At 44.3% G+C, this 26707-nt stretch overlaps 8 protein-coding genes across 8 annotated transcripts; 5 read left to right on the plus strand and 3 right to left on the minus strand.

The window, feature by feature from the left end:
- Nucleotides 1-121: 121 nt before the first annotated feature.
- On the plus strand, nucleotides 122-1596 carry L199_001356 (uncharacterized protein; the record flags this gene model as incomplete). Its single annotated transcript, XM_064887111.1, has 5 exons — nucleotides 122-252; nucleotides 356-580; nucleotides 720-977; nucleotides 1079-1350; nucleotides 1415-1596. 5 exons carry the CDS (start codon nucleotides 122-124, stop codon nucleotides 1594-1596), a joined length of 1068 nt encoding a protein of 355 aa, XP_064743183.1.
- Nucleotides 1597-2032: 436 nt separating this feature from the next.
- On the minus strand, nucleotides 2033-4367 carry L199_001357 (ATP-dependent RNA helicase SUB2; the record flags this gene model as incomplete). Its single annotated transcript, XM_064887112.1, has 9 exons — nucleotides 2033-2154; nucleotides 2226-2407; nucleotides 2484-2593; nucleotides 2666-2797; nucleotides 2872-2990; nucleotides 3551-3852; nucleotides 3915-4023; nucleotides 4090-4157; nucleotides 4219-4367. The coding sequence occupies 9 exons, from the start codon at nucleotides 4365-4367 to the stop codon at nucleotides 2033-2035; spliced, it is 1293 nt and encodes a 430-aa protein (XP_064743184.1).
- A 1508-nt stretch (nucleotides 4368-5875) lies between these two features.
- On the plus strand, nucleotides 5876-11692 carry L199_001358 (uncharacterized protein; the record flags this gene model as incomplete). The annotated part of the gene is made up of 7 exons (XM_064887113.1): nucleotides 5876-8975; nucleotides 9044-9540; nucleotides 9604-9728; nucleotides 9795-10819; nucleotides 10894-11273; nucleotides 11373-11506; nucleotides 11578-11692. 7 exons carry the CDS (start codon nucleotides 5876-5878, stop codon nucleotides 11690-11692), a joined length of 5376 nt encoding a protein of 1791 aa, XP_064743185.1.
- Nucleotides 11693-12330: 638 nt separating this feature from the next.
- On the minus strand, nucleotides 12331-14864 carry L199_001359 (uncharacterized protein; the record flags this gene model as incomplete). Its single annotated transcript, XM_064887114.1, has 8 exons — nucleotides 12331-12386; nucleotides 12457-12507; nucleotides 12596-12684; nucleotides 12777-13042; nucleotides 13165-13431; nucleotides 13505-13586; nucleotides 13671-14250; nucleotides 14366-14864. 8 exons carry the CDS (start codon nucleotides 14862-14864, stop codon nucleotides 12331-12333), a joined length of 1890 nt encoding a protein of 629 aa, XP_064743186.1.
- A 1901-nt stretch (nucleotides 14865-16765) lies between these two features.
- L199_001360 (uncharacterized protein) lies at nucleotides 16766-18519 on the plus strand (the record flags this gene model as incomplete). The annotated part of the gene is made up of 3 exons (XM_064887115.1): nucleotides 16766-16826; nucleotides 16932-17049; nucleotides 17301-18519. 3 exons carry the CDS (start codon nucleotides 16766-16768, stop codon nucleotides 18517-18519), a joined length of 1398 nt encoding a protein of 465 aa, XP_064743187.1.
- Nucleotides 18520-19048: 529 nt separating this feature from the next.
- On the plus strand, nucleotides 19049-21263 carry L199_001361 (imidazoleglycerol phosphate synthase, cyclase subunit; the record flags this gene model as incomplete). The annotated part of the gene is made up of 3 exons (XM_064887116.1): nucleotides 19049-19170; nucleotides 19296-19371; nucleotides 19560-21263. The coding sequence occupies 3 exons, from the start codon at nucleotides 19049-19051 to the stop codon at nucleotides 21261-21263; spliced, it is 1902 nt and encodes a 633-aa protein (XP_064743188.1).
- Nucleotides 21264-21747: 484 nt separating this feature from the next.
- L199_001362 (uncharacterized protein) lies at nucleotides 21748-24033 on the minus strand (the record flags this gene model as incomplete). The annotated part of the gene is made up of 8 exons (XM_064887117.1): nucleotides 21748-21758; nucleotides 21838-22303; nucleotides 22396-22491; nucleotides 22559-22666; nucleotides 22817-23163; nucleotides 23234-23363; nucleotides 23459-23602; nucleotides 23728-24033. The coding sequence occupies 8 exons, from the start codon at nucleotides 24031-24033 to the stop codon at nucleotides 21748-21750; spliced, it is 1608 nt and encodes a 535-aa protein (XP_064743189.1).
- A 500-nt stretch (nucleotides 24034-24533) lies between these two features.
- On the plus strand, nucleotides 24534-26487 carry L199_001363 (uncharacterized protein; the record flags this gene model as incomplete). The annotated part of the gene is made up of 8 exons (XM_064887118.1): nucleotides 24534-24608; nucleotides 24673-24791; nucleotides 24874-25376; nucleotides 25453-25519; nucleotides 25594-25903; nucleotides 26015-26206; nucleotides 26302-26367; nucleotides 26437-26487. 8 exons carry the CDS (start codon nucleotides 24534-24536, stop codon nucleotides 26485-26487), a joined length of 1383 nt encoding a protein of 460 aa, XP_064743190.1.
- Between the last annotated feature and the right edge of the window lie 220 nt (nucleotides 26488-26707).

Consider the following 26707-nt stretch of genomic DNA (forward strand, 5'->3'; position numbering starts at 1 on the left):
ATACAAACCCCAACAAAACCTCTCTCTGTAGCCCAATCTACGATTTCCAAGCAATTCCAAATCTCCTCTACGTTTGAACATATATAGGACAACACTTATAGACTTGGCAGAATTAGAAGTCATGACAACATTAGCTGACGAGAGATCGTCACACCTCAATCCACCCTCGGTAGATGGACTCACGGATGAAGATGGGGATGAAGATATGAATGAGTTGGACGACTATGAGAAAGAGAGGATAGCTAATATCAAGTACGTCCATCCATGTTTTTCACTCTTGTCTATTCTCCGTTGTGTTCTAGTCCTCCATGTCCAGTCTGGAAGTATTGACTGATACAGTTTATATATTTTATAGGGAAAGAGATAATCTCCTTGCTTCCCTCGGACTGTCCACACCCTCAAAAACAATATTCGGCATGACACCTAAGACCAAAACGAAGGCATCGACACTATCATCTGCCGAAGCTAGACGAAAGAGGGAGTTGAGAGCTAAGGAAGCGTCGTTGAGGAGGGTGATAGAGCCTATAAGGAGGAGTGGGAGGTTGGCTCAGAGGGAGGTGGAGATGAAGGGTTTGGCAGAGTGAGTGCACGACTCTCTTACAATATGAATGGATGATATACCACGAAGGGTTATCATCGATTACCAGTAAACAACAAGATAGATTGTTCAGATTGATTTATGGCAACCAGATTGAGCTGATGTGATATCCATTTCTTAGCGATGACGACCTAACGCCCCCACCACCCACCAACAACAAACCTCTACCACTAATACCCAAAGCGAAGATAATCCAACTCGCACCAGGTCCCTCATACTCATCCTCGTCCTCCGAAGAGACACACGAACGCGCTCCAAGACCTGGAAGAGGAGACGATGGGAGATTGATATTTGAAGGAAGGTGGGAAGGCGTTTTCACACCGAATTTGACTCCTCAGGAGATGTTTGAAGGAGGTGCATTTGGAGGAGGGTTCTTTGCGTGAGTATTGCAATCAAACATCCATCTTTCATATTACTCCCTTGGAAAGGTGGATGACACTGTAAGATAAGTTAGCTAAAGACAACTCGGCATCTTTCCAGAGATACGTATTCAAATATACTCAAATCGGAATTATCTTCCAAAGATGATATATCATCTTTACCATTTGTCATACCCAACCCCACCAAACTGCTGAGTAATACCGATCCGGACGGGGAGAATAACAGGTTCAGAGTCAGAGCGGGACAGTCTCTCCAGGAATGGGAGAAGGCCGGTTGGATTTGGAAAGAGGACCCACGAGGGTGGGCGCAGTGGTACACGAGGTTCTGGGAGGGGAGAAGATGTCAGGATGACGAGAGACAGGTGAGACGATGTGAGTTGAATTTCTTGGAAGTCCCAATTTCAATGCATGATGCTGACTTCGCATCGAACGATAGGGATGAAGGTTGCTGGACGTACTGGGCGTTTCAAACGAGCACTGCTGAAAAAGCTATTACAGTCTGGTGGTCGAAATGCCGTGAAAGATGAAGATGTTGGAGCAGTGCTGAGGCAATGTCTTTGGCAGTGGGGGTATGAGATGAACGAAATAGAATTTGACAGAGCCATGAACGGGGAGTAGGAAGTAGCAGATTATTTCTTGAACATGGTCATGAAAACAGACATTTAATTAATATCCAACAATCGACAATACTTGATTTAATACCATATAACAACTCAACTTGATTGCTATTCCTATTTGTAATTTACAGCATCTTCCATCTTACTTGTATCGTAGCATAATTGAATTACCATCCATCGTATCCCGTAGTAAGATATCCGTCAGATGTATCATATGTATATCATTGTTCCATTCCATTGCGAACGCAAATAACATCGTGCGGTCAAGGACAGGTGATGATTGTATAATTCATATTTTGTTCCTTTTCTTTCTTTTCTAAGAAAAGATGATTCAATTTTGATTTACAAACGAAATAAATGAATAAAATATATATAAGAAAAAGAAAAAAACACCTTTCACCATCCACTAGATCTATCTCCCGTTCTACTTAGCCACCTTAAGAAGTCATATAAGTGGCAGGATCAATAGTCTCAGGTAAAGTAGGAATGGCAACGGTGAATCTCTCTTGAATCTTTTGAAGTACTTCGGAATCACCATCGGAAGATACGAATGTGATGGCTGTGTTTTGGTATCATTTCTCACGTAAGCTCACTGTTCATGTTCAAAACGATCTGGAAGATATGACCCACCTAAACCCTTGGTACCGAATCGACCTGCTCTACCGACTCGATGGAGGTACGAGTCAGCATCAGCAGGAGCATCATAGTTGATGACAACGTTGACTCGTTCAACATCGATACCTCGACCGAAGATATCCGTAGCTACCAGGATACGTTTCTCGAAAGCTTTGAATTGCTGGAATCGTGAGATACTACAAATATTTCACCGATACATCAGTTTCTGTTCTGTTCTGTTTATTTCTGCTCCATATAGACTGAATAACTCACCGTTCTTGTTGAGGAAGAGCAGAGTGGATACAGATAGAAGGGAAATTACATTCTTGCAATAACGCGTCGAGTTGAGTGGCTCGGGCGACAGATTTGACAAAGATACAGACCTGCGTTGCAATGTCTCCTGTCAGCTAACATGTACCTTCTTGGAAAGCAACCCTTCCAGTTTATCAGCTTACCTGGTTAAACTCGAGGTTATCGAGCAAGTCGTTGAGTTTCCTGTTCTTCTCCTTCTCCTCGAGCTTGAGGAAGTATTGCTGAAGACCGTGAAGGGTCAATTTGGTCTCGTCATCGACATAGATTTCCAGAGGCTGACAAAAGACAGGATAAGTACATATCAGCATTCAATGTATGTGAGCAAGAATAAAGAAGAAGATCAACTCACACTTTGCATAAACTTCTTACAAGTGGTTCGGATGTCTTTAGACAGGGTGGCGGAGAACATCATAACTTGTTTGTGGTGGGGAGTAGCTCGGAAGATCTCTTGAACATCTCTTCGCATATCTGTGTAATAAGAGCAAGGATGTAGGTTGATTTCCAGGTCGGGGGAGCGAGGGCATATAATCCGATTTGGGTGTATTACGCCAGTTATAAGGTCGGGAAAAGGAAAAGAAAGAGTGAGTAAACCCATTGTAAGCATTTATTCTACCGTTCAAATCACGTCCTACTGAAACAGCCTTCGATTGGAAGACAAGCGGAAGCACGCGAAGGGGTAAGATTGTGCTGTTGAAGCATGTGAAGTTCGAGAATGAGGTGATCCCAATATCGTTTCGGAGCCTCGCCTGGTAGGGTCATCGGTGTTCTTGACGGATCGCTCGATCCCCATTCACTTGACCAACATAACAAAACCACCACAATGATCCTCCCTACTATTTCCACCATATGATAACGATCCATCCTAGCAAGATACCTGTGATACAATCTTCTTCCATCCGTCTGGTTGTCGGTACCCTGAGGAGGTGACGCAGCCGAAATGCCCCACCTTCATCTCACGGCGAGTAAAGTCGATTGTAATATATATCGTACCGCCCAGGTCGAAATAAGTAAAAGAGAAAGAGACTAACCAAGTGTTTCTAGCATCTTATCACATTCGTCCAATACGAAGTGTTTGACCTTTGTCGCGTTGAGTTTCTTATCCCTGACCAAAGCCATCGTTCTACCTGGAGTTCCTACGACGATGTGTGGACATTTCTCCTTTGAGGCTAAGATCTCTTGATCGGCAGAAATGGGGGTACCACCGTAAAACACACCGGTTCGGACGTTGGTCATGAACTTGGAGAATCTCGCAAATTCATTTCGAATTTGATAGGCCAATTCTCGAGTGTGACATAAGATCACGATTGATACCTCTCCATCGACAGGTTCGCTATCAAGTGGCAAATTCGTCAGCTGTTATAGCGAAGAGACAAATAAGGGGAATGAACATACATCTGTTGTAAACAAGCGAGTACGAATACGGCGGTCTTACCCATACCGGATTTAGCTTGACATAATACATCAGTACCTAAGATAGCTTGGGGGATACATTCTTGTTGAACTGTGCATCAAACATAAGTCAGTTCGTTGATGTCCACTGTCTGGGAGAAATAAGACGCGTACACACCTTCGGAAGGATGTTCAAAACCGAGATCTGAGATGGCTCGAAGTAATTCAGGTTTTAGAAGGAAATCTCTGTCAAGTGGTACGGATTAGCGCGTCCTTAGATTCGCACTGCATATATCGTTTAACTCACCTGAAACCTGTCGAGTGGATACCGACATAAGAACCTTTCTTATCACCATCTGCTTTATCACCATTGGTAGCGGTTGTAGCAGCTGGGGCGAAGGTCTCCTCGGCGGCCTCATCGTAATCAACGAGCTCTTCTTCATCAGGTCGAGACATTTTGTATTGATTTAGAGTTGTTTTTGATTAAATTCACTATATTGGAGCATGGAAGGAAGAGAGGCAGAGAAGAGAGAAGAAAGAAGTAAGCCGATGTTGTTCATTGTTAATTCCGCAAGTGAAAGAAGACATGTCCCTGTCCACGTCGTCTCGTCGCGTTGAAAGAAGATGTTGTGGTACCCACGTTGAGAGAGTTGAAGGAAAGCAGCCGATCCAGTATAATTAGCAAATGGAGAATGAGGAAGAGATGAGTTGGGATGTTGAACGCATCGTAAATAGAAAAGAGACACGCTGGACCATCACATCAGAACGATCAATGGAAGGTTAGAGAGGGCGGCGTTATCCCGTCCTCCATCGGAAATATGCTCAGTGGCAAGTGAGCAATTGGATCGGAAATTTCCCCTAAGAGAATGAGGCCAAGAATTACCTGATTGGGTAAAGAATGGTGGTATACCAGTAGTAAACGAACAGCATCCACCTCTGATTTTAGATTTGGATGGAGCAGAGTCACAAGTCATTTATTTACCCATTCCCATTCCCAGCCCGAACATCATAATCATATCATTCCGCCCCTGAACTGAACACCGATTGACTATTATCTACGCGTATCATATATCGACATTACTCTTTGAGAAAAAGATCAAATCAATCACGTAGACGTAAGCTGCCCGATAGCTTAACAGATTAGATAAACAACAAATCAATAAACGACAAAGGATTCGATTGGGAAAGAAGAACAAGAGGAAGAAGACACGATCACGGTTGGAGGTCAAGGCGGTGCCCCCATACTATACCACACCATACCATCCCATTCTCTACCAGAGCTCTCTTTCCTTTAAACATTTCCCAACTTGGTTCGGCAGATCAATCAAACGGAAGAAGAAAAGACAAAAACAAAGAATTAGATAAAACAGTTAAGATCAACATTACTTCTAAAACTTTTGCGAAGATGTGAGTCATCGTTGATTGATCAATCGTTTGAGTTCTGAACGTCGGTCGTTCACTTGTGATTTGACTCGTAATATCGCTGAACATGTCTGCCTCAACACAGACACGACTTTATCTTCGGGCCGATATTCCGTTTCAGATATCGAGGGATAATAGATACAGTCAAGTGCAAAGCTATTTTGGTGCTAGGTGAAGTTGAAGTGATCTGGTTGGATTGGTGAGTGACAGCTACCTACGAACCCATGCCATCTCCCTCCTCGAATACTGTCAAGACTGATCATGGTACCCCAACCTCTGCTCCTTAATCCTATCCTCATCGTGCACTCATCAACTATACCGTCGACTCATGCGAATATGGCGACATATCACCTTCCACCTCATGATTTCGCTCGTTCGCCATCCACCCGGTTTCGCGTCAAATACAGACCGGGGAGGTGATTAGCTGCTGGACTTATTTGATATCCTGCCTCTCATGTCTTCCTGATTCGCAAAGGTCAGTCGATCGTTCTGGGCATGTGCCATGTATTCTGACGCCATCACACACCACTTCAGCTCCGATTATGTCTACTCCTAATGCAGGCAATACTGCCTCTCCTGCCTCCAACAACCTCGGCTACCCATTCATCTCGAACCCCAATCCTCAAGCCGGCGGGATGAATTTTCAGCCTCAACAGTACATGTCTAGCATGGACATGTCTACCGCATCTCCTATACCTGGTGCATCCGGCGGCCAGGGTGATCCTGGACCTTCGTCGATGGCTCAACAACAACAACAAGGACAATTCCGACCTCAATTCTCTCAAGGCGGAGTGACACCTCAACAGATGGCGATGCTTCAGCAATTCTCTCAGGCTGCCCAAAGTCAAGGTCCTCAAGGTCAGGCAGGCCAACCTCGCCAGTTCACTCCCCAACAATTGCAGATGGCTATGGCTTCTATGCAAGCGCAGCAAGGTGGAAATGTCAATCCTCAAGCGCTGATGGCAGCGATGAGAGCCAGTCAGCAGGCTCAGCTAGGGCAAATACCCCAACAAGGTCAACAGCAGCAGCAGCAGCAGCAACCGCGACCCCCAAACCAACAGATGAATAACTATGGTAGTGTTCCTCAGCAAAATGTCGGTACACCCGGTCAGCAGAACGTCAACCCGGCTCAAATTGCTTTTCAGCAGCAACAGCGATTACAGCAGATGATGCAAGCTCGTCCGAATTCCGGTTCACCTGTTCGTCCTCATCAGCAACTCAATTCTATGCCTCCTCCGCCGATCCCGAATTCGCAACAACAGCAGCAACAACAACAGCAACAACAACAGCAAGGTAACTTTGCTTCCCCACAAAACGCTGGCCTTCCTCAACAAATGAACAGCAACCCACAGGGTGGATTTCATCTTACTCAGCAGCAGAGGGATTTTCTGACTAGTCAGCGCAACGCGTTGTTCAACAATCCTCAATTCCTCGCTATGACGCCTCAGCAACAACAGACAGTCATCGTTAGTCAACAACAGCAGCTAATCAGAAACATGACAGCAGGTCAGATGCCACCTATGGGTCAACAGCCGAATCAAGCGCAACAGCAGCAACCTTCACAACAAGCTCAAACACCTACCAATCGACCAACATCAGCTCATGGCATTCCTGGATCTGGTCAAAGTCCGAGCATAGCTCGTCAGCCGACACCTCAGCAGATGGGCACACCTCAAGCCCAGCAAGTACAAACTCCCCAATCGTCTCACGTTCAGACTCCTCAACAGCCCATGTCAAGTCTGCCTCAACATATGGCACCTCCCCGTCCAGCGTCAGCGGCGTCCCAACGAGCTCCATCACCTCATCAAGGTATGCAAGGTATGCCCGCATCGCCCGCAATGATGCAGCAGCCAGGTAGTACCCCTCCGCCATCGAGTGCCATGTATCCTTCTAGTGGACAGCAGATGAATGTTCCTTCGCCTACTCCGTCCAACGTCTCTCATCATAGTCAACATCAGACTCCTGCCCACACACACATGCAACCTCCACCTCATTCGGTCTCACCTGTTCACGCTCGTTCACAAACACCTGTTCAACCTCAACAAGTTGGCACCCCCCAGTCAGCTCAGTCTAACAACCCAGTCACTGTGAATGGAATATATCAAGGGAATCAGCAATTCCAACCGCAACAACAGTTCCAGCAAGGCATGGGTACCCCTCAACAAGGTTCTCAACCGTATCCACAGGCGTTTCCGGTAGTAAATCAAGCTGGTCCTTCGAGTTCTCCTGCTCAGCAAGGGGGCTTCCCCGTCCAGCCGATTGTGCCAACAATGCAAAATCTCACACCTGCTCAGCAGCAACAGATGGCTTCTGCGATGAGCTTCATTAGTCAAGCTGCGCAAGCTCAGCAGCCTCCAGGGAATGGTACTATTCAGCAACAAGTCAGACCCATTCAACCTCCTCAACCGATGACACCCGCTAGACCACCTGCTGGGATACATGTCCCTAACATCAACACCTCAGATTTCCCTTTCGATGCTAGATTGCTACCTCACATCCAGCACCTCAATGATGAGAAATGGAGAGCGAATGCGAATCCCCAATTGATAGCTGCTGTTCAGGCTGCCGCCGCGATAGTCCCTACTCTTCGTCACGACATCATACAGCGAATGCAGAACGTCCTCTTCCACTCAGCGAGGATACAAGCTGCTCAAGCTGTTCGGCCACCTCCACCAGGACAGCAGCCTCAACAAGGTGATCAAAGTGGGATTTCAGGATTCTCACCTACGACAGGTCAAGCAGGAACTCCCGGAGCGATACCACCTAACCAACAACAGAGGATATGGCAAGCTCAGCAGAATGCTCTAGCACAGGGATCACCAGCCTCCGTCAATAGTGCTAGTCCTGCAATCCGTCCTCCACCACCTCATCTACCGCCTGCATCTAACATGCCGGGCTCTCCCTCACCTCGTATCTCATCTTTAAATCGTCGTTCTTCGGTTTCAGGGAAAGACAAATTGGTCAAAGAGGAGAAAACACCTCAACAAGCTTCGATGCCGCCGCCTAGTTTCATTCCTTCTCATCCTGTCGGGTCCTCCAGACCTTCGCATGCTACCCCCGAAGCGTCTATACCTCCACCTCAACCTAGTGCAGCACTACACGGTGGTCAACCTCAGAGCATCAAAGTTGGAGCAAATTCTTTACCAGTGAAGGAATGGGAGACCGCTCTGAGGGTCGATCTACCCATAACGAAAATCACAGCTTTGCCCGTCAACGATATCGAAGAATCTGAAGACCCCACCTTCAAAGGTGCTTTACCGCCTATGAGTGAATTTGAGAAACTTCAGGTGAAACAATGGTTAGAGAAAGATCAAGAGTTTGTCGCGACCGAGAGGGGTCAACTTCCGAAGAGGAACGCGAAGATGAAGAAATGGGCTGAAGAAAATGATAAAGCCACTCCTTGGTGGATGTTACGCAAAGGTGAAATGAGAGCTAAACCCAATCAGAGATTAAGGATCGTATGGCCTAACCAGAAGGATCAAGATAGAATGGCTAGATCTCACAGGAATAGGACGTTGATCAAATTTTCTCCTGCTCAATTGAAGTCGATGGCCGAAGTGGAAGATCATATAGTCCCTGTGAGATTGGATTTGGAACATGATAATTTTAGATTGAAAGATACTTTCATGTGGAACGTTTCTGGTGAGTCTATTTCTTCATTCTACATTCGATATGTGGGAAGCTGATATCCTCTCTGTTCTATGTTTCAGACAAAGTCGTCACACCTGAATTATTCGCTCAATCTTTATGCGACGATTTCCAAGTGCCCCATCAGCATTTTGCATCTAGAATCGTAGCTGTCATTCAAGAGAGAGTGCAGGAATATCAAGCTCACGTCTTACCTATCACTCAACGTAAATCCAAAGAAGATAATAGAGGGAAACTTGATCCGGAGGGAGACGCCGATTCCAAAGCCATGGTTGACATTTTCCGAAGGATAAGGGAAGGTAGCGCGATTGAGGAAGAGATCAAAACTGATCCAGGAGAGGATCACAATGATGAACATATCAAAATCGTATCATTCGATCATGTTGATGGTAATGCAGATGAAGAAATTCTTGTCAATGTCGGTGGTGACGCGGCAGATGGTGCTGTGAAGGCGGAGGTGAAGGTGGAAGTGATAGATGAAGAACGTCCGATGACGGTCGAAGAAGCTATGCAGAATCTACCTAAGGAGGAGACTGAGGAACTGAGGATTCTCATCAAGGTGAGACAGCTGCATACCGGCAAACTGTTGAGCGAACAACTCGCGCTGACCATCATGTTACAGGTCGATATAATCATCGGTACTCAGAACCTATCAGATAGCTTTGAATGGGACCTCAACTCGACTGTTACCCCCGAAGAATTCGCTGCTTCCTATGTCACCGAATTGGGTCTGAGCAAAGAGTTCGCGTGAGTTGAGAAGTTTGCAATTGATCGAAATCATGTCGGACAGCCAGCTGACATCATACGATACAGCACTGCACTGGCTCATGATATCCACGAGCAAATTATGGTTCACAAGCGATCCCTTTTCCTCGTTGGTCATACCTTTGGCTCTGGACTTGTTCTCGATGACGAAATGAGACTCGCGTTCTTGCCGCCGGTCACTACCTCCCTCAGAAAAGAAGATGTAGCGATGTCATCGTACACACCCATATTCAACGAGTTACGAGAAGATCAACTCGCTCTCCTCGAAGCTCAGCGAGAGAAAGAATCGAAGAGAAAGAAGCGAGCTGGAAGAGCTCGTCGAGGAGTGGTCTTACCTGATCGAGATCCAATCAAGACCCAACGATCCTTGCTCAACCCCTTGGGGCCCAATGGATTACCTGTATTCTCGGCACCGGAATTAATAGCATCTACGAAAGATTCAGCACCAATGCATCGTCGACGTGGTGCTGCGATTGCTGCAGAGGCGAACATGGCTTTGATAGCTCAAGATCTACCTATCACCGGACCACCTTCACCTGCTCATTCGCATAGTACCAACCATCACCCACATCATCATGGACCTACCATCTCAGCTCGAGGTAAGAGGATCGGTCGCCCGCCTAAGAACTTGTCTAGAGGAAGTCCAGCTAGTTTCTCAACGGGTAGAGAAAGCTCGATCTTACCTGATCAACAGATGTTGGCTACCCCGTCGCTATCCCATATCGGAATCAAGAGATCGTTCAGGGAAGATTCGATTGATGATCTTGCAGCGACGGCGAATGGCAGTCCGGCATTCAGTAGGAAAAGGGTCAATCATTCGAGAATACCTGACTCGCCGCCTTCACCTGATATCGAACTCCAATCCCAATCCCAATCACACACTCAAACTCCTTTGAAGCAGGACAATAACGGTTTATCTTTGTCATCGATTCAAGAAGAAAAGAAAGTTAACGCGACCAATAATGGAGATGATTCGGGACCATGGCGTTGTAGGAATTGCGGTGTTCCTGAACATCTAAGTAATGGGAAAGGAAAGGATAAAAAGGGTGAAAAGACTCTGTGTGGAAATTGCTGTGAGTGACGAAACGCTACATGATGATCCAGATTATACGAAGTACCGAATACTGAAATTTTGCAAATGGTGTAGCTCGATACCTATTCAGAGTAGGTAAACATCGACCCTGTGAATATACAACCGACGAATCATATCATCTATCCAAGATCAAGACGGATCGACCTACTTCCAACTCGGCCACTCCAACTACAACATTCAAACCTACCCTCAACCGTAAATCCGATTCGGAAAGTAGTGATAGTGAATCTTCCTCGGATGACGATGAGTCCGATTCGACATTTGCTAGTTCCTCTGGAGGAGGCACTACTAAAAAGGAGAAGTCTGGCAGAGGGAAAAAGAAGATCAAAGGGACGGCTGGGATGGAGACTCCTGTTAAACCTCCTGCTGTACCTGCTGGAAGATCACCGACGGTTGGGATATCGCCTTCGTCGGGAAAGAAACCGATCGCCGAGGTGAGTTGCAAGCAGGATTCTATACGTCTTTTTTTGGCATAATGGCCAGACTGTAGTGAGAACAAGTACTGAATTTATCACCATTTTCCTTCTGTGCAGATGCCGTCATGGGCTTCAAGAGCATTATCTGAAATGCGATCTAAATATCCCCGAGACGATTTCGTTATGGTTCAAAAACCTCGTCCGGCGGACTTTCAAGGTCCTATCGAATGGAGAGCTAAATGTATGGATTGGTGAGTCCGTCCGTCTGTACCAAAGCATGACTTCTTATACTGATACATCAGCGTTTCTATGTGGTGTATAGTCCAGGTAAAATATATGCTCTAGGTCCTGGAGAGACATTACAGAACTTCGAAGTTCATCTGAAGAATAGAGCACACATCGCTAATCGTCTTACGAGAGAAGGGAAGTCGCATTAAATGGTGTATCACATCATCCTATCAATTATCATATCATCGATCACTTACAAATTTGACGAGATTATTTTCTCTCTGATTCATCTTCTCATCAGTATCATACAGTATTTACATTACAATGTCTGATTCTGACTATTTTTATATTTATTTCCGGGTTTGGTATTGAATGTTCTCTTTTTCTGTTTTTTTCAAGGTCATTCAGATGTCAAGTAGATTATGTCTTTTTGCATAAATGCATTATGGTGAATAACATGAAGTGTTTATGTTCAAACCTGAGCTAGAGAGTATCCCATGACACAGTTTGAGTCTGGTTTCGCACGGGGTGGATTCATTTCTCACTGAAATAAAGGAAAGAGCCTATAATTTGTGATCGTATCTACTTATGAGGTAACAAGGCATTGTGCGTTGAGCATAGGGCATCGAGCATCGGTGCGTCTCGAAGAGATACATACTATTCGACTGCTGTATATATACTACTGGTTCTGTATTCCAAGAGTATTTTTGTTTTGTGTAACTTTCACTTTACTTACAACAACAACAACGTTATGAAGAAAAGCGCCAAGTAAGCATCATCCTTTTTCTATATATCTATGATATAATATATAAATACAACCTTATATCCGATCTTGAATACCAACTGATCATTCATCATTTTTCCAACTTCCGGCGAAATCATGTTGTACCATCGCTTGATGATCTACAGACGGTTCGAACCATGATATCAGCTACGTGGATTATTTGAATGATGAAGTCGAACATAGACTTACGAAACGACCCTTGGGCTCCAAAGTTACCTACACCAGGTGAGAAGCCAGTGACTAAAATCAAACAAATTCAGACCAGATCAGTGTTGAGTATATTGAATTTGTGTGAATGGAGGATGAAATCATTCAAGTTACAACGTACCAGGTAAAATCACTACATCACCTATTCTCAAAGGCACTCTAAGATCTTTCAGGTCTGTCCATACTAAACCATACTGGACTCTAAGATAACTAATGATTATATATTCGTTATATCAGCATTTCACTCTTTCTCTTAAGGTCCCGTTCCGCCTTGGTCTACCAAGCAAAGCGATATAACCTACCTCAACACTGCATCCGTCCAGACTCCAGGTCCAGTCCAAGCCATCACCCCGACCGGCCCCCCATTCTTCGGTTCGTTCATTACGTCCACCATTGCCAACTTCTTGGCATCCTCGTACCTCCCTTGATCTTTTAAAACTTTGATTGAATGAGAGACTGAATGACTCCACTCTACCGCTTTAGCAGTAGAATGGTGGATCCGAAGAAGGGCGTTGAGTGCGATGGGGTGGAAAGGAGATGAAGTGAGAGTCCATTGGACAATTTGGATCTGTACAACGAAAGAAATAGCCAAGTTATCAGCTCAGTCTTTATACAACAACAACGGACTATCCATTCTTGAGGTTGTTCGGAACGATCACGAAAGGTCAATGAAAGAGAGGTGACGCTCACAGGTCGAGGCCACCAATCGAACCAATCTTCTCTATCTCCCACATCAGCTTCCAGTCCAACAACCACGCTGGGTCTACCCAGTATATCATCCACGTCATCTCCATCTCGGATCCGCTGTAATTGGACATCAGTCATCCAACCTTGTCCATCTTTATAAAGTTTTGGGTTTCGTCCCCAGGCGGAAGGAGGTTTGAGGAGCAGGGTATCGGTGTCTGAGTAGATACCGCCTTCGAGTAGGATCAGAAGGTATCTCAAAGTATCTGAGCGCTAATAGAGTTCGAGCTATGTCAGCACTACTTTGACACAATTAACAGTAAGAACAAAAACGGTGTTCACTCACTAAAATACCACTGGGTAAATTATCCCATATTTCCTTGAATCTGCTCCCAGCCAAATGCTTAGTTGCGTATTTATCCGCATCACTGCGTATATAAAGAAAAGCATGAACATCAGTCAGCAAGTCATATTGATTATTATTTGTAGAAAGGATATGAGTCACCACCCACCTATCAGTCAGTAAATCCCATTGCCAACCTTCATCAAACGCCTGACCATCTTTCCATGATCTGACTTCTTTCGTATCCACTTTAGATCGGGTTTTGTCTGTCTGCCATATTCTTTTCGTTGAATCCCAACTTTCTTTTCCTTTCTTCTCTTCATGATCATTCACCTTCACATTAACATAAATATCCAGCGCATTTTGTAATTGCTCCGCGATCTTCTTTGGGAAAACCACCTTGGCAAATTCTTTCATTTGTTCATAGTATTCTTCTGGATCGAGGGTACCAAGATTGTAAATTTGATCTGCGAATTTACCCAATACAGATAAAGCAGGTTTACCATCATCCTCTTCTTCCAGAGAAGGGAATGGACGTAATCCCGCTAAGAGATGATCTGAAGATAGGGATAAACCCCATTGCGGACCTTTGATCTTGGATAATTCAGCCATCTTTTCAGCATGAGTTAATCCTTTCTCTTCTTCTAAAGGTAAAGGGGATTCTTCTTCTACAGTCGGTTGATGAATGATTTCACCATTGGATCCTATGATTATACCTGGTAATACTACTTTAGGATGTTCGGGTGCACCTATGAATGATAAGTAATTGAATCAGTACTATCGTTACATGACTTCCCGGCTTATAGACACACAGATAATCTATCCATTTCGTGATCAAGACATGATATCCTAATTCATACTCACCGTTCTTCCCTATACCCATTCCTATTATTCCTCCTGGTGATTCTCTTACACTCAAAATCCACCATCCCAAAACAGTCAACAGCCCACATAAAGCCAATAACTGCGATAAGATCCTTCTTCGTCTCAACCCGACATGTAAATGGGGTACCTTGTTGGGAATATGGCTGAAGGAAGAGGATGTGGGATGTTCTAATGAAGGTGATTTTGGTAAACCATATGATCTTATCGTACCTTTTTCAAGATCTTCGTGATTGACATCATTTACATGTTGTTTCTCTGATATTGATGAGAATGCACCGGATAAATCGAATGTTTTTGGTATGTTGGTGTTGATAGATCTTGATGTATTTCGAGAATGGGTCGATTTGAACGTATTTATAGAGGGAGAGTGCGAGTAATAGGTGGATGTGGATGAATGTTCGGAAGAACTTCGACGGGATGTTGTTGAGGATGAGGAGGAAGATGAAGAAGGAGGAGGAGGCTGATCGGAAGGATACATTTTTTTTTTATTTGTTTTGATCAAGCCTCGTTTGGATCTAAGAGTTATGAGCTATAATGATGGTGAATCCACATGTAGCCCTTACGCTGGTGCAAGTGATGTATATCCTAAGTGACAGTCGATTTGACAGATGTTCGCGATGTTCTTGATTTTTGGTAAGATAAAATTGTATACTGACGTTTTGAGCTTGTTGTTGTTGTTGTTGTTATCTTTTGGCCTCCGAAGAATACGGTGTGATGGCTGATTGATCCTCCAGTTCGAGATGATTGTCTCTTTATGGATCGATGTATATGTACTTGATCAAATAGACTGATGGATATGGACAAGTGGAAGTAGTTCGATTATACTCTTATACATCCATATGTAGTATCTACACAACTGCGGAATCACCTCGCATCACCGTGAAAATGCAAAGTCAAAAGTCAAAACTGTGGAAATCAACGTTATGATGCTGCTGCTCATCTTTTCAGGGTAAGCAATCGATTAGGATCCAACATTCCTAGAATAGAATAAATCTTCGAAGCTGAATTATCCGGTTTGGAACATCAAAGTAAAGCAGTCAAGCTACAGTAGTATATGCATATTTCAGGTAAGGAGATAGAGAAGAGGAATGTCTCAAGAAGTCAGAGAATGAATTTGCCAAGCGAAATTGAGTTTTTTTGGAATCATGCAGAATCTTGCCGGAACGATCTTACCAACACCTATTATGGTAAGGTGACGAGCTACATAAGTCTCAAGTGTTAAGGGTTATCTCGCACAAGAAACAAGGTCGAATCGATCGTAGTGGGGCTCATGAAGGTAGATTGATGGCAATATCGTGGCACAATATCTGATCATACTGGTACTCTTTATCAGTGACAGATCGTAAGTCTTCGGCTATGCGACCGTGCTATAGTGTATATGTAGGCAGAAGGCAGCAAATCACAGATACGCTGCGGTCTGAGCCTGAGCTCCAGCCTACAGCGGATGCCCATGGCCACGGACGTGCGCCTGAGACCACCTAGAAATGTATGAGCCAAGCCATATCATTCTTCAGTTAACAGACATATCTTACGGTCCATATTCTTTGCCCGAACGAGAAGGTATATCATGCAGCCCGATGGGCTTCTTCACATATGCTGGGACCAACCTTATGGCCAGCGAGGCTCCTAGACGAAACCTTTTGGGCCGAAGTTGGGATCAACTGGACGCGGTTGTTCGGAGCATGTTCATTTGGGTTGGATCATTCTGTTTCATGTATAAACTAACTTTGGGATAACAGTTATCAGAAAGCAGGCGAAGGGGAGCATGTGAGGTTGTACTACTTGTGTAACATGATTGTATCCCCTGTTTTAGATTCATGGGAAAAGCGCCTTTTTTGTTCTTTACTGCGGGTGCACTACAAGTACATGGTAATTATACCTCCGAGCTTATTCCTTCAGCTTTTCTGCAGCTGTTCAGACATCAGTTAGTGTACCATATCAATAATCAAGGGTAAAAGTGGGGCAAGAAAGGACTGAATCTGGAACGCATTCATCATTGATTCTTGGGCTTCTTCCTTTGAGGTGAACAGGATCCCAATCAGTGACTAATCATTAGCATACCGCATATTCAGTAGAAGGATCGTAAGATCAATTCCAATCATCTATCTATATATACACCAATATTGTACACACCCTATTCACATCAACCACAACCAGATCATCTTAATCATCTTCTACTATTTTATCCATATATACACGCATTCTCGCAGTATAAACGATCCTTTTCAAGGTTTCATTTACACGTGAAACAACACATCGCCACTACTTGTTACGTGACACCGCGCAAAGCGTCCCATCACTACATTCTTTTACTCTTCACATTCATTCGTTCTTTCTCGTATGTCAGCTCCACCTTGTCCGTTCATGAAATTAGCCAAGATGACGATGGAAGCCCGTCACAAACGTATGCTAGAGGAAACGCTCAAGCTGCCTGGTAACGGTGAGTTAGATCAACCCTCCGACTCCGACTCAAGTCATGCTTTTGACTCTAGCCCAGCCGGTGATCATAAGCTAACTCCCAAGTTCTACTTCTCGTCTTTCGCAGATACCTGCGCAGATTGTCATGCACCCGCACCGAGATGGGCTTCAGTCAATCTTGGTATATTTCTGTGCGTAGGTTGTGCGTCGGTACATAGAAAGATGGGAACGCACAAGAGTAGAGTGTGAGTGAACGGTTTGTCATTGGATTGAACGCATAATGAGATCTTTGTGAACTGCATACTGATAATCTTTTTGTCCGCCTCTGTACCTCTATCATGCCCTTCATCCACTCCCTTCACATCTCCATCTCCGGTATCGATTTACTCACGAATCGTTGATGTTCGCTCGACCACGAATCCTTCCTCCGCTCATATCGCCCCACCCCCTTTCCACCCATCCTTCCACTCCAATCTCCTCTGCTCCCCTAAAATAGCAAATCCGTCACACTCGACACTTGGACTCGAGAACAAATAGTTCACATGAAAGAAATCGGGAATCAAGCCTCCAACGCCATTTTCAATCCCAACGAGAAACTACATCCTCCACCTCCATCCTACGGGCACGACGAGCGAGATTCCGAAATTGAGAAGTATATTAGAAAGAAATATGAAATGGGCGCATTCAAAGTCGGACAGAAACCCTCTTCTATGTACGAACCTACATCGTTGAATAGAGCTAGGGAGAGAGACAGTAGAATACCTTTCGGTTCCTTGGGCCAAAGCGGAACGAACACTAGAAATCCCGAATTAAACGATATTGTATCGTTCACTCAGAAGCATAATCCATTATTAGTGGCCAATTATAAGGAAAGGGATTTGCCTGCTTTACCAATCGGTCAGGGTACAAGCACGTTCCCAGCAAGACAAAGACCTAAATCATCAAATGATCAAAATGTACCTGCACCATGGGCTACACCATCGACTAATTCCGGTAGTACACCCTCTCCCTCTCCCCTTCCTCAATCGCAAGCCGCTCCCGTGAAGGAAATCAATCTGATTGATTTCAATAATAATCAAACGCAAAATGCGACGTTACCTTTACAAGTTAATATGAATAGTCAAAATCAAAACCAGAATGGATATTTGATGGCGAATCAACAACAACAATCGGGGATCAGCAATGGATTTTCAAGTTCACCTATACCGTCTCACGGATACATCAATACTAACATAGGATATGGATCTCAACCACTTATCAATGGAGGAATGAATCAGATGAATGGATATCAAAATGTGAATGGCTTCAGCACAGGTAGTACAACTTCAAGTCAGAGTCAAGGTCAAAGTTTATCACCTCAATCGCAGATTGGTGGCTATAGCAATATGGTAACGGGATTTTTAACACCTACTTCGACACCCAGTCCTAATTTCTCAAGTTCACCTTCTTTCGCACACCAACCTCAAATGCAATTTGGTCAACAACCACAACAGCAACAACAAACGTATAATTCTTATCAACCCCAGCAACAACAGACTTTCGCTCAGCCTCTACCTCAACAGTCATTTGTTCCTCAACACCAACAGCAATATCAGTATCAAATGCCCATACCACAGCAATATGGTGGTGGAATGCCAATGAATGGTGCTGGTGGGAATGGGTATATGCAGACTAATAGTGGGATCATGATGCAAGGTATGGGAATGGGACATTGATGGACTAAATCAGCCCCTCATTCATGATTCGTATACGGATAAAGACGTAGTATGATACACTTGGTAGATGATCATTTGTAAAGTCGGTACTCCATACCTTTTGTATATGTCATGTCATAGCTTAATCGGTTTCTCATTTCTATCTCATATGCTACTTTTCCTCAGACCTTTGGTCTACTCCATTCCACAAGTCACTTTCACCCATATCACCTTTTGTATTTGTTGATCTACTGTACGGACTGCCTACTGGTCTATTTACGCTTTGTTATGCATACCTCTACCCCTTGATTATAGGGATTGAAGGATGAATTGATGGTATATTTGCCACAATTCGAGTCATTGTACGTTGTATGGTGTTGGTGCCTTAAAATCGTCTGGTATGACTCGCAACATACAAAAGTAGAAAAAGTCAATTCCAACGTTCCAACTTCTGGATATAAGACCATCTGCTGATTCTTCATCCCCATCTCCAAAATATCGATACCCATTCAATAGCATTCACTGTGTCCACAGGTATCATATCCACAAGATGGCCCAGCCAGTGACAGATACTATCCTACCTATCCCCCAAGTCGACCAACCTACAGGTCACCCAAGGGAACATAAACCAAAACTGTATATTCTAGATTACGGAGCTGGAAATGTTAGATCGTGAGTGCACTTTCCGAAAATCACCCCATCTTGCTAGCTGTGATCACCAAGAAGGTCACTGTCGGTGACTCATAAGGTATCTCAAAAAGGCATAGCTAACCTCTTTTTGTATCTCTCTTTTGCAGCTTAGCAAACTCGATCAAAAAATTGGGATATGAATTTGAATGGATTGAAGATGATAGTGATTTTGATAAAGCCGAGGTGAGTATGGTCTTACATATATCAATCATCATTCTGCAACTGTTCATTCAAGATATTATGATTCATCCAACTATTCTGAACATGATCATGAGATTTCATCTTATTCTTTTTTTGTCTTTCGTCTTTGCGTCTTCACACTCTACGATCACCATGATCACTGACCCACCTCTGCTCTACCTTCAATACAGAAACTCATCTTCCCAGGTGTCGGTGCCTTCTCCCAAGCGATGGAATCCCTCCGTTCCTCCGGGAGATTCGACAGTCTATTGAAATACATCAAAAGTGGTAAACCCTATTTCGGAATCTGTATAGGGATGCAAGTCCTATTCGAATCTTCAGAAGAGACCTTACCGGAACCCATAAAAGGTTTAGGAGTGATCAATCATCCTATTAGGAAATTTTCAAGTCAAGATGAAAGTCTACCAAAAGGAAAGAAGACAGTACCTCACATGGGATGGAATAATACTTGGAAAGCCTGGTCTACTACCTCGTCAGCATCAGATGATACACCGAAAGTAATGTTAGATGGTGAAGATTATTATTTCGTTCACTCCTATGCTGCTCTCCTTGATCCTTCGACCTCAACCTCCGAATCGAACAGTCCGATAAAAGATTTCGCTTATACTCTATCAAGATACGGTTCAGAAGTATACGTCTCATCCGTCAAGAAAGATAACGTGTTCGCTACTCAATTCCATCCCGAAAAATCTGGTCCAGCCGGATTAGACCTCTTACGAAGATGGTTGGAAGCTTCCCCTCAATCTTTGTCCGCCCCTTCTTCCACATTCGCATCCACCTCATCCCCAAGGACATGGCAACCTACCAACCCCAATCCCAGTACTCAACGAAAAGGAGGAAACGGTCTGACCAAGAGGATAGTAGCATGTTTGGATGTCCGATCCAATGATCAGGGTGATTTGGTAGTCACCAAAGGAGATCAATATGACGTTCGTGAAAAGTCCTCAGAAGATGGTGATAACAAAGTTCGAAATTTGGGTAAACCCGTTGAACTTTCTCAACGATATTATTTGGAAGGTGCAGACGAAATTGCTTTCCTCAACATTACTTCTTTCCGATCGAGTGCATTGCTGGATCAACCGATGTTGGATGTCGTTCGTAATGCCGCGGAGACAGTATTTGTTCCGTTGACAATTGGAGGTGGAATCAAAGATACGGTCGATCCTGATGGAACTCCCCGATCGGCCTTAGAAGTGGCCGGAGCGTACTTCAGATCTGGGGCTGATAAAGTATCTATCGGTTCTGAAGCTGTCATAGCTGTCGAACAGTTATTACAAAGAGAGAGAGAAGGCGTTGAACCGGTCCTAAGTGGGAAGACGGGTATTGAAACTATTTCAAGAGGATATGGTAATCAAGCTGTAGTAGTTTCCATTGACCCAAAAAGGGTATATGTCGATACGACCAATCCTAATTGGAAAGAAGAATTCCCAAAACATCACTTGGATTCACTGATCATTGGAGATGAAGCTACGTCTAGGACCGCTTCAGAGGAGAGAGGTAAAGCATGGTGGTATCAATGTACGATTTCTGGTGGAAGGGATGTAAGGGATATAGATGTTGTTCAATTAGCCAAAGGAGTCGAAAGGTTAGGTGCGGGTGAAATCTTGTTGAATTCAGTTGATAGGGATGGATCAGGTAAAGGATTCGATCTGGATTTAGTCAACTTGGTTAAAAACGCTGTGTCCATACCGGTCGTTTCGTCATCTGGTGCAGGATCACCAGATGATTTCATAGAGGTCTTCCAAAAGACCGAGACGGAGGCGGCGCTCGCTGCGGGCATTTTCCACAGGAAGGAAGTGGGGATTGATCAGGTGAAAGAGAGGCTGGAAAAGGAGGGATTACCTGTTAGGAGATGTGGATTGGATACGATTTAATAGCGATAGAATTATATATATGTCCATAGATGGTTTGAGTATATATCATATTATGCATTATTTGAGATCATAGATACGAGCGAAGAATGAATGACAGTGCCAATCAGTACTGGATGTTTAAAGTGAGCCATTCAGGACTCGATAGTCCATTACTTGCCGTAGACATGACTTGTCGATAATAAAATGAGGTTACAGTATCTCGTTTGCCTCGAATATTAATTACTCTCCCATCTTCAATCACGTTGGAGCAGATAAATAAGTTCACTCATACGAGTATATCACTCATAGTCCAAGCATAAAATGCACCGCGAACGAGCAATTATTGACAATTTAGACATTATTAAATTAGATTATCTATATGCGTATCCAAGACTATCAAGTTGATTCGATTTCTATACAAGAACCACATTATGTTCGCGAACGAAATCGATTAATCCCGATCTGATAGACACATAATCAATCCGATTGATTCCCTATACCTATCCTATCGCTTTTCTATGGTTCCCCAAGCAAAACAAGATCACATTAAACATCAGCTCATCGACTCTTAATTAGTCAACATGATTATACTCACTCCCGCAGATTTTGACTATAGCAGCCTTCAACCCTTTGCCAGCACTTTCCACATCCTTCTTCGACATGTATCCCGAAACACAGATCTTCAGCGATGGTTCAGGTTCGAATACTTCTTGAGATCTTAATCGTCGAGATCGTGTGATCAACAAATTGAACGTATTGGAAACTTCATCGACTATATCCTGTAAGAGCAATTCTTCATCTTCCAACGATTCTGGCGGGTCTAATAAGAAGGTATGTATTAATCCTGAACTCATATCGGATGGGATCGATATTAGCTTTTGTTCCGATCCTGGTCCACCCGCTTCGAGTTTGGATAACTGTTGCCTGAATATCGTTATGTTGGCTTGCAAGGATGTCATCAAGTTAGGTTGGTTCTTGAGAATATCGATAGCAGCGCTGGCGCAGGTCGCGAGCATTGCTGGGAGGGAGGCCGAGAATACCGATGCGGAAGAATTGATTCGCTGTGATTCGATATGATAAATCCCATCATAGTTAGCTAGATTCTTGCATGATCACATTTTGGGTTGATTGATCAATTATACGCTTTACTTACCTGATGTTGACAGACCACCTGCGAACCAGCACAGAACCCGCCTCCGGTAGCTAAACCATTCGCCATGGATCCGAGTATCATATCAACTTCGGTAGCCTAATTGTGTCATTGTTTACAATGAGCATCTCATGGTCTACGCTTAACACAGCTCATGTTGACTCACAGGGATACCAAAGTGTTCGGTGATGCCTCTACCGTGAGCACCCATCATACCGAAAGATTGACATTCGTCCAGGATGAGGCGGTATTTGTATTTCTTTTTCAGCTCGATCTGCGCGCACATTCTCGAGTCAGCTCAAACCTATTCGGTGCGGATGGACCTTGATGATAATCGCTACCGACGCCGAGACAGGGAGAAAGTACCTCATTCGGAGACTTCCTACGTTCCGACTTGTGTGTTTTCTGAATCAGGCCAACTCACCACCTTCGGTAGATCCAACAGCATTCCATCATTCTCAAATATCCCTTCAGCAACAATGAATTTCTTCGTCAATTTTCCTCCCTTTCTTTTCCTTTCCCTTTCAACAGATTGCAACACCCTTTCTAGATCTTTCATATCTCCGTGAGCATACCATTTGATATTGGATCTAGAGATCTGTAGACCTTTGTGTATACCGAAGTTCACACCTCGGTCCGCTACGATGATATCTCCTCTTTTGGCAAATGCTGGGATAGCCGATGATACCAGTGCAAAAGCTTGGGAATAGATGATTGACGCTTCGGTGCCTATGAAAGAGGCGATGTCGGCTTCCGCCTTCACGTGGACGTCTAACCATCATGAATGACGAAGATCAGCGATGCACGAGACAATTGTAAAGATTATAAGCAGTAAACTTACCAATGGTACCATAAAATCCACTAGGTCCACAAGTTCCTACACCGTATTGACCCAACGTCTCGATGGCAACTTGCTTCATCTTGTCGTTTTCGATGAATCCATGCCAATTGGGAGTAGCCAAATTGAGTAGCTATATTGGTATACAGCATGGGCCGTCAACCAAACAATCTGTATACGTATACGCTGATTGCCTTTGAATGCTCCATAAGAAAAAAAATGACATACAGTCTTACCATTAGCAGCGGTCTTGACTTTGATTCCATTAGGACCATAGATCGTCGGTACTGTATCGAGAGTGAAGCTATCCGCCGGGGTTGGGTCGTCGGCCAAAGGGAGTGGGTTGAACTCATCCACCAGCTCGTCGATTTCCTATACAAGGGATCAAATCCATGTCAGTATTTTAGTTATAGCTCTCATATGTTCACCCCCTCAATATGGTTATATTTTGTATTCCATTCAGAACAGCAATCTGGAGATCCGCAGCTCTAATTCACCTTTTCAGTCAGTTTGATAAAACTCTTCCCTTCCCCTTCACCCCTTGTCCTTCCCTTCAGCACCGTCCTGATAGCGAAAGCCAATAAGAACAGCTCGAGGACCGATCTCCACGGGTCATCCTGATAACTAGATTTGATATATCTAACGATGATAGGTGATCCGGGGACCTTATTGAACAGATGTTCGATAGTGTAGATGATGGAGGTGAGGGATGACAGTAAGGGGATCAAGGGAGCGGGAATTTCGGTGGATGCTGGTTGAGCAGTTGCTGCGAGCGTCGATACAGGGGTACGAATGCCGCTCATTCTCGATCACAGTGACAATCACAAAGAGGGGGCAGATGTAGGTAAATGTATGTATGTCAAGATAAGTACAAAAGGTGAAGGATGAAAGATGAAAACAAAAGGTAAATACATATTGCCAGTCAACTGACGACGCGGTCACCGTCCGAGCGCGTGAAGTACAAATCGTAATCATCATTACAAGTACAACCCCAAACAGATATGAAACCATTTACACCGATTTGTAATGCATGCTTATAGGGTTATAATCAGGAGACCCCGCATTTCCGCCAGAGGACGAAAAGAAAAGAAAGATACAGTTGTGTAACTGTCTCAATGATGCATCATCATCATCGTCAATCATCATACCCTACACCAGCACAGCAGAGCAAATCAGCACAGGACTGGGTGCTCAGATCGAGTATCTCTCCCACTCACACTGATTCAGATCCTCCTCACTGTCTTCGCAACTCGCAACGTTTCTCATTCCCCTTCATCATACCTTCTTTCCATGACCAAGAAGAATGAGCGATTCAGCAGAAGAAAGAGATCATTGGAAGTCCGTCATACGGGCTTTCGATGGGTATATGAGGTATCACGTACGTGAAAGCATAAACCCATGCAGGACGACGGAGCTGATTGCTTCATGTGGGTCAATTACAGCTCTCGGCAAATCATGCGAGACGGATGAATTTCCTATCACTGGATAAAGAGTCGAAGGATATGTTCGACGGGATAGGGTATAGGGAGAAGCTGGATGCGGTAGACGAAGGTATAAGGAGGTGAGCTGCATAGTCCGCTCGGAACGCACTTATTCTGGGATATAAGTGTGAGGTGAGACTGAATTGCTGGATCTCTGTATAGGAATGCCGAATTCATCGACGAGATGATAGCTACACCCGTATTTGCAGATATGTTGGAAGCAGAAGAGGCTGAACATCATCATTCAAATTCACACGCACATGTGCATGCTGGTCATCATGAGCATGATCATGGTCACTCACATGCCCACGGACATGGAAATGGCAATAGCAATGCGAATGGGAATGAACACGATCATACCGATCACAAGAGACAACAACAGGAATCTGATTTATCTCAAGATAAAATTCGATCTACTTTACGTTCGTTCGTGAGGGATTGGGCTATCGAAGGTCGAAGAGAGAGAAAGGCATGTTATGATCCCTGCCTGGAAGCTTTAGAGAAGTATTATCCGTTACCTGAATCGGAGGACGAGAGTGTTGCTGAGATATTGGGCGAGTCGGATGGAGATGGGAAAAGAAGTATAGAAAGGGATAGGGGGTCTATAAGAGTTCTAGTCCCTGGATGTGGATTGGGTAGACTAGCTATGGAGATTGCTGCCAGGGGTAAGTCGACTTCTATCGATCTTGTGAACAACCTTGTGCGATAAAATCCCAGCATGCTAACGACCATGCGTTACAGGTTTTGCCTCTCAAGGTAACGAATTCAGCTCGTACATGCTCATAGCGTCCGATTGGGTGCTGAACCAGTAAGTACCAATTAACCCTAACATCATCTGCCATGCAAGATCATTCCCGCTGACGCTTAGTACCTTTATACTAGCACAACACACCGACATTCACATACCATTTACCCATACCTTCATTCATTCTCCAACCACCTCTCAACGATGCACAACCTACTTCTTCGAGTCCAGATACCGGATATCTGTCCCTCAGACGTACTGGGTAACGGACAGGGAGGGGCGTTCTCCCTGGTGGCGGGCGACTTCGAAGAGATATACGGCCCATCTTCATGGAACCTACCACCTGCACCAACAACTGAGGAAGGGTGGGAAGATAATGAAGGTGATGGCCAAGTATGTCAGAAAGGTAGATGGGGTGCGGTGGTGACTTGTTTCTTCATCGATTGTGTGAGTTAAAAATACACCCTGAAATCACTTCATCATAAATGATCAGCACCTTTGTGCCATCAAACATGGCCGTGAGATCTCAGAGCTGATTCGACCTTGTGTTCGTTACAGGCCAGGAACGTCTTGAATTACCTTCGTATAATACATACGATTCTAGCAGATGACGGAGTATGGATCAACATCGGCCCGTTATTGTGGCATTTCGAAAATTCGCCTAAGAAAGGTCCAAAGGGTGAAGGTAGCATTGAATTGAGTTTGGACGAGGTGAAGGAGTTAGCCAGGAGGGTAGGATTCGATATAAAGGTGAATTTGACAGTACCTTCTTCCTTCCGTGGAGCCCCGAGATACTGCTATCGCACGGTATAACGGAATAAGCTGACCCAGGTCGACTCTTGTAGGAAGAAAAAATGATCAAGACCACTTATACCGGTATACCGGACGGTATGCTGAAGCATGAATATAACGTGGGTTGTGATAATACATTGAGATCATGATGTGTTCAAGCTGATGACATCTATGGCCCTATGTGACAGGCCGCATTCTGGGTAGCAACTAAACGAAATAGTGCAACGATCACGTTGTGAGGGTTTCGATAAAAAGTAAGGAAAAGAAGAGATAGCATCACTCCACCTAAACGAGCATGTATCACAAACATAGACCCCATACTTATATCATCTGAACTCCTCGGTGTGGCGATCGCAGAACGAGAGACGCCGGGTTATTGTAAGAAAACAAAGGATGTGTGTCATCTACCCCAGTTGATTTCCATTGATGGGATTCTGCAAGATTCTGATCTCAGCTACA

Source organism: Kwoniella botswanensis, chromosome 1 (assembly GCF_036426115.1).
Source record: "Kwoniella botswanensis chromosome 1, complete sequence".
Taxonomy (NCBI): Eukaryota; Fungi; Basidiomycota; class Tremellomycetes; order Tremellales; family Cryptococcaceae; genus Kwoniella; species Kwoniella botswanensis.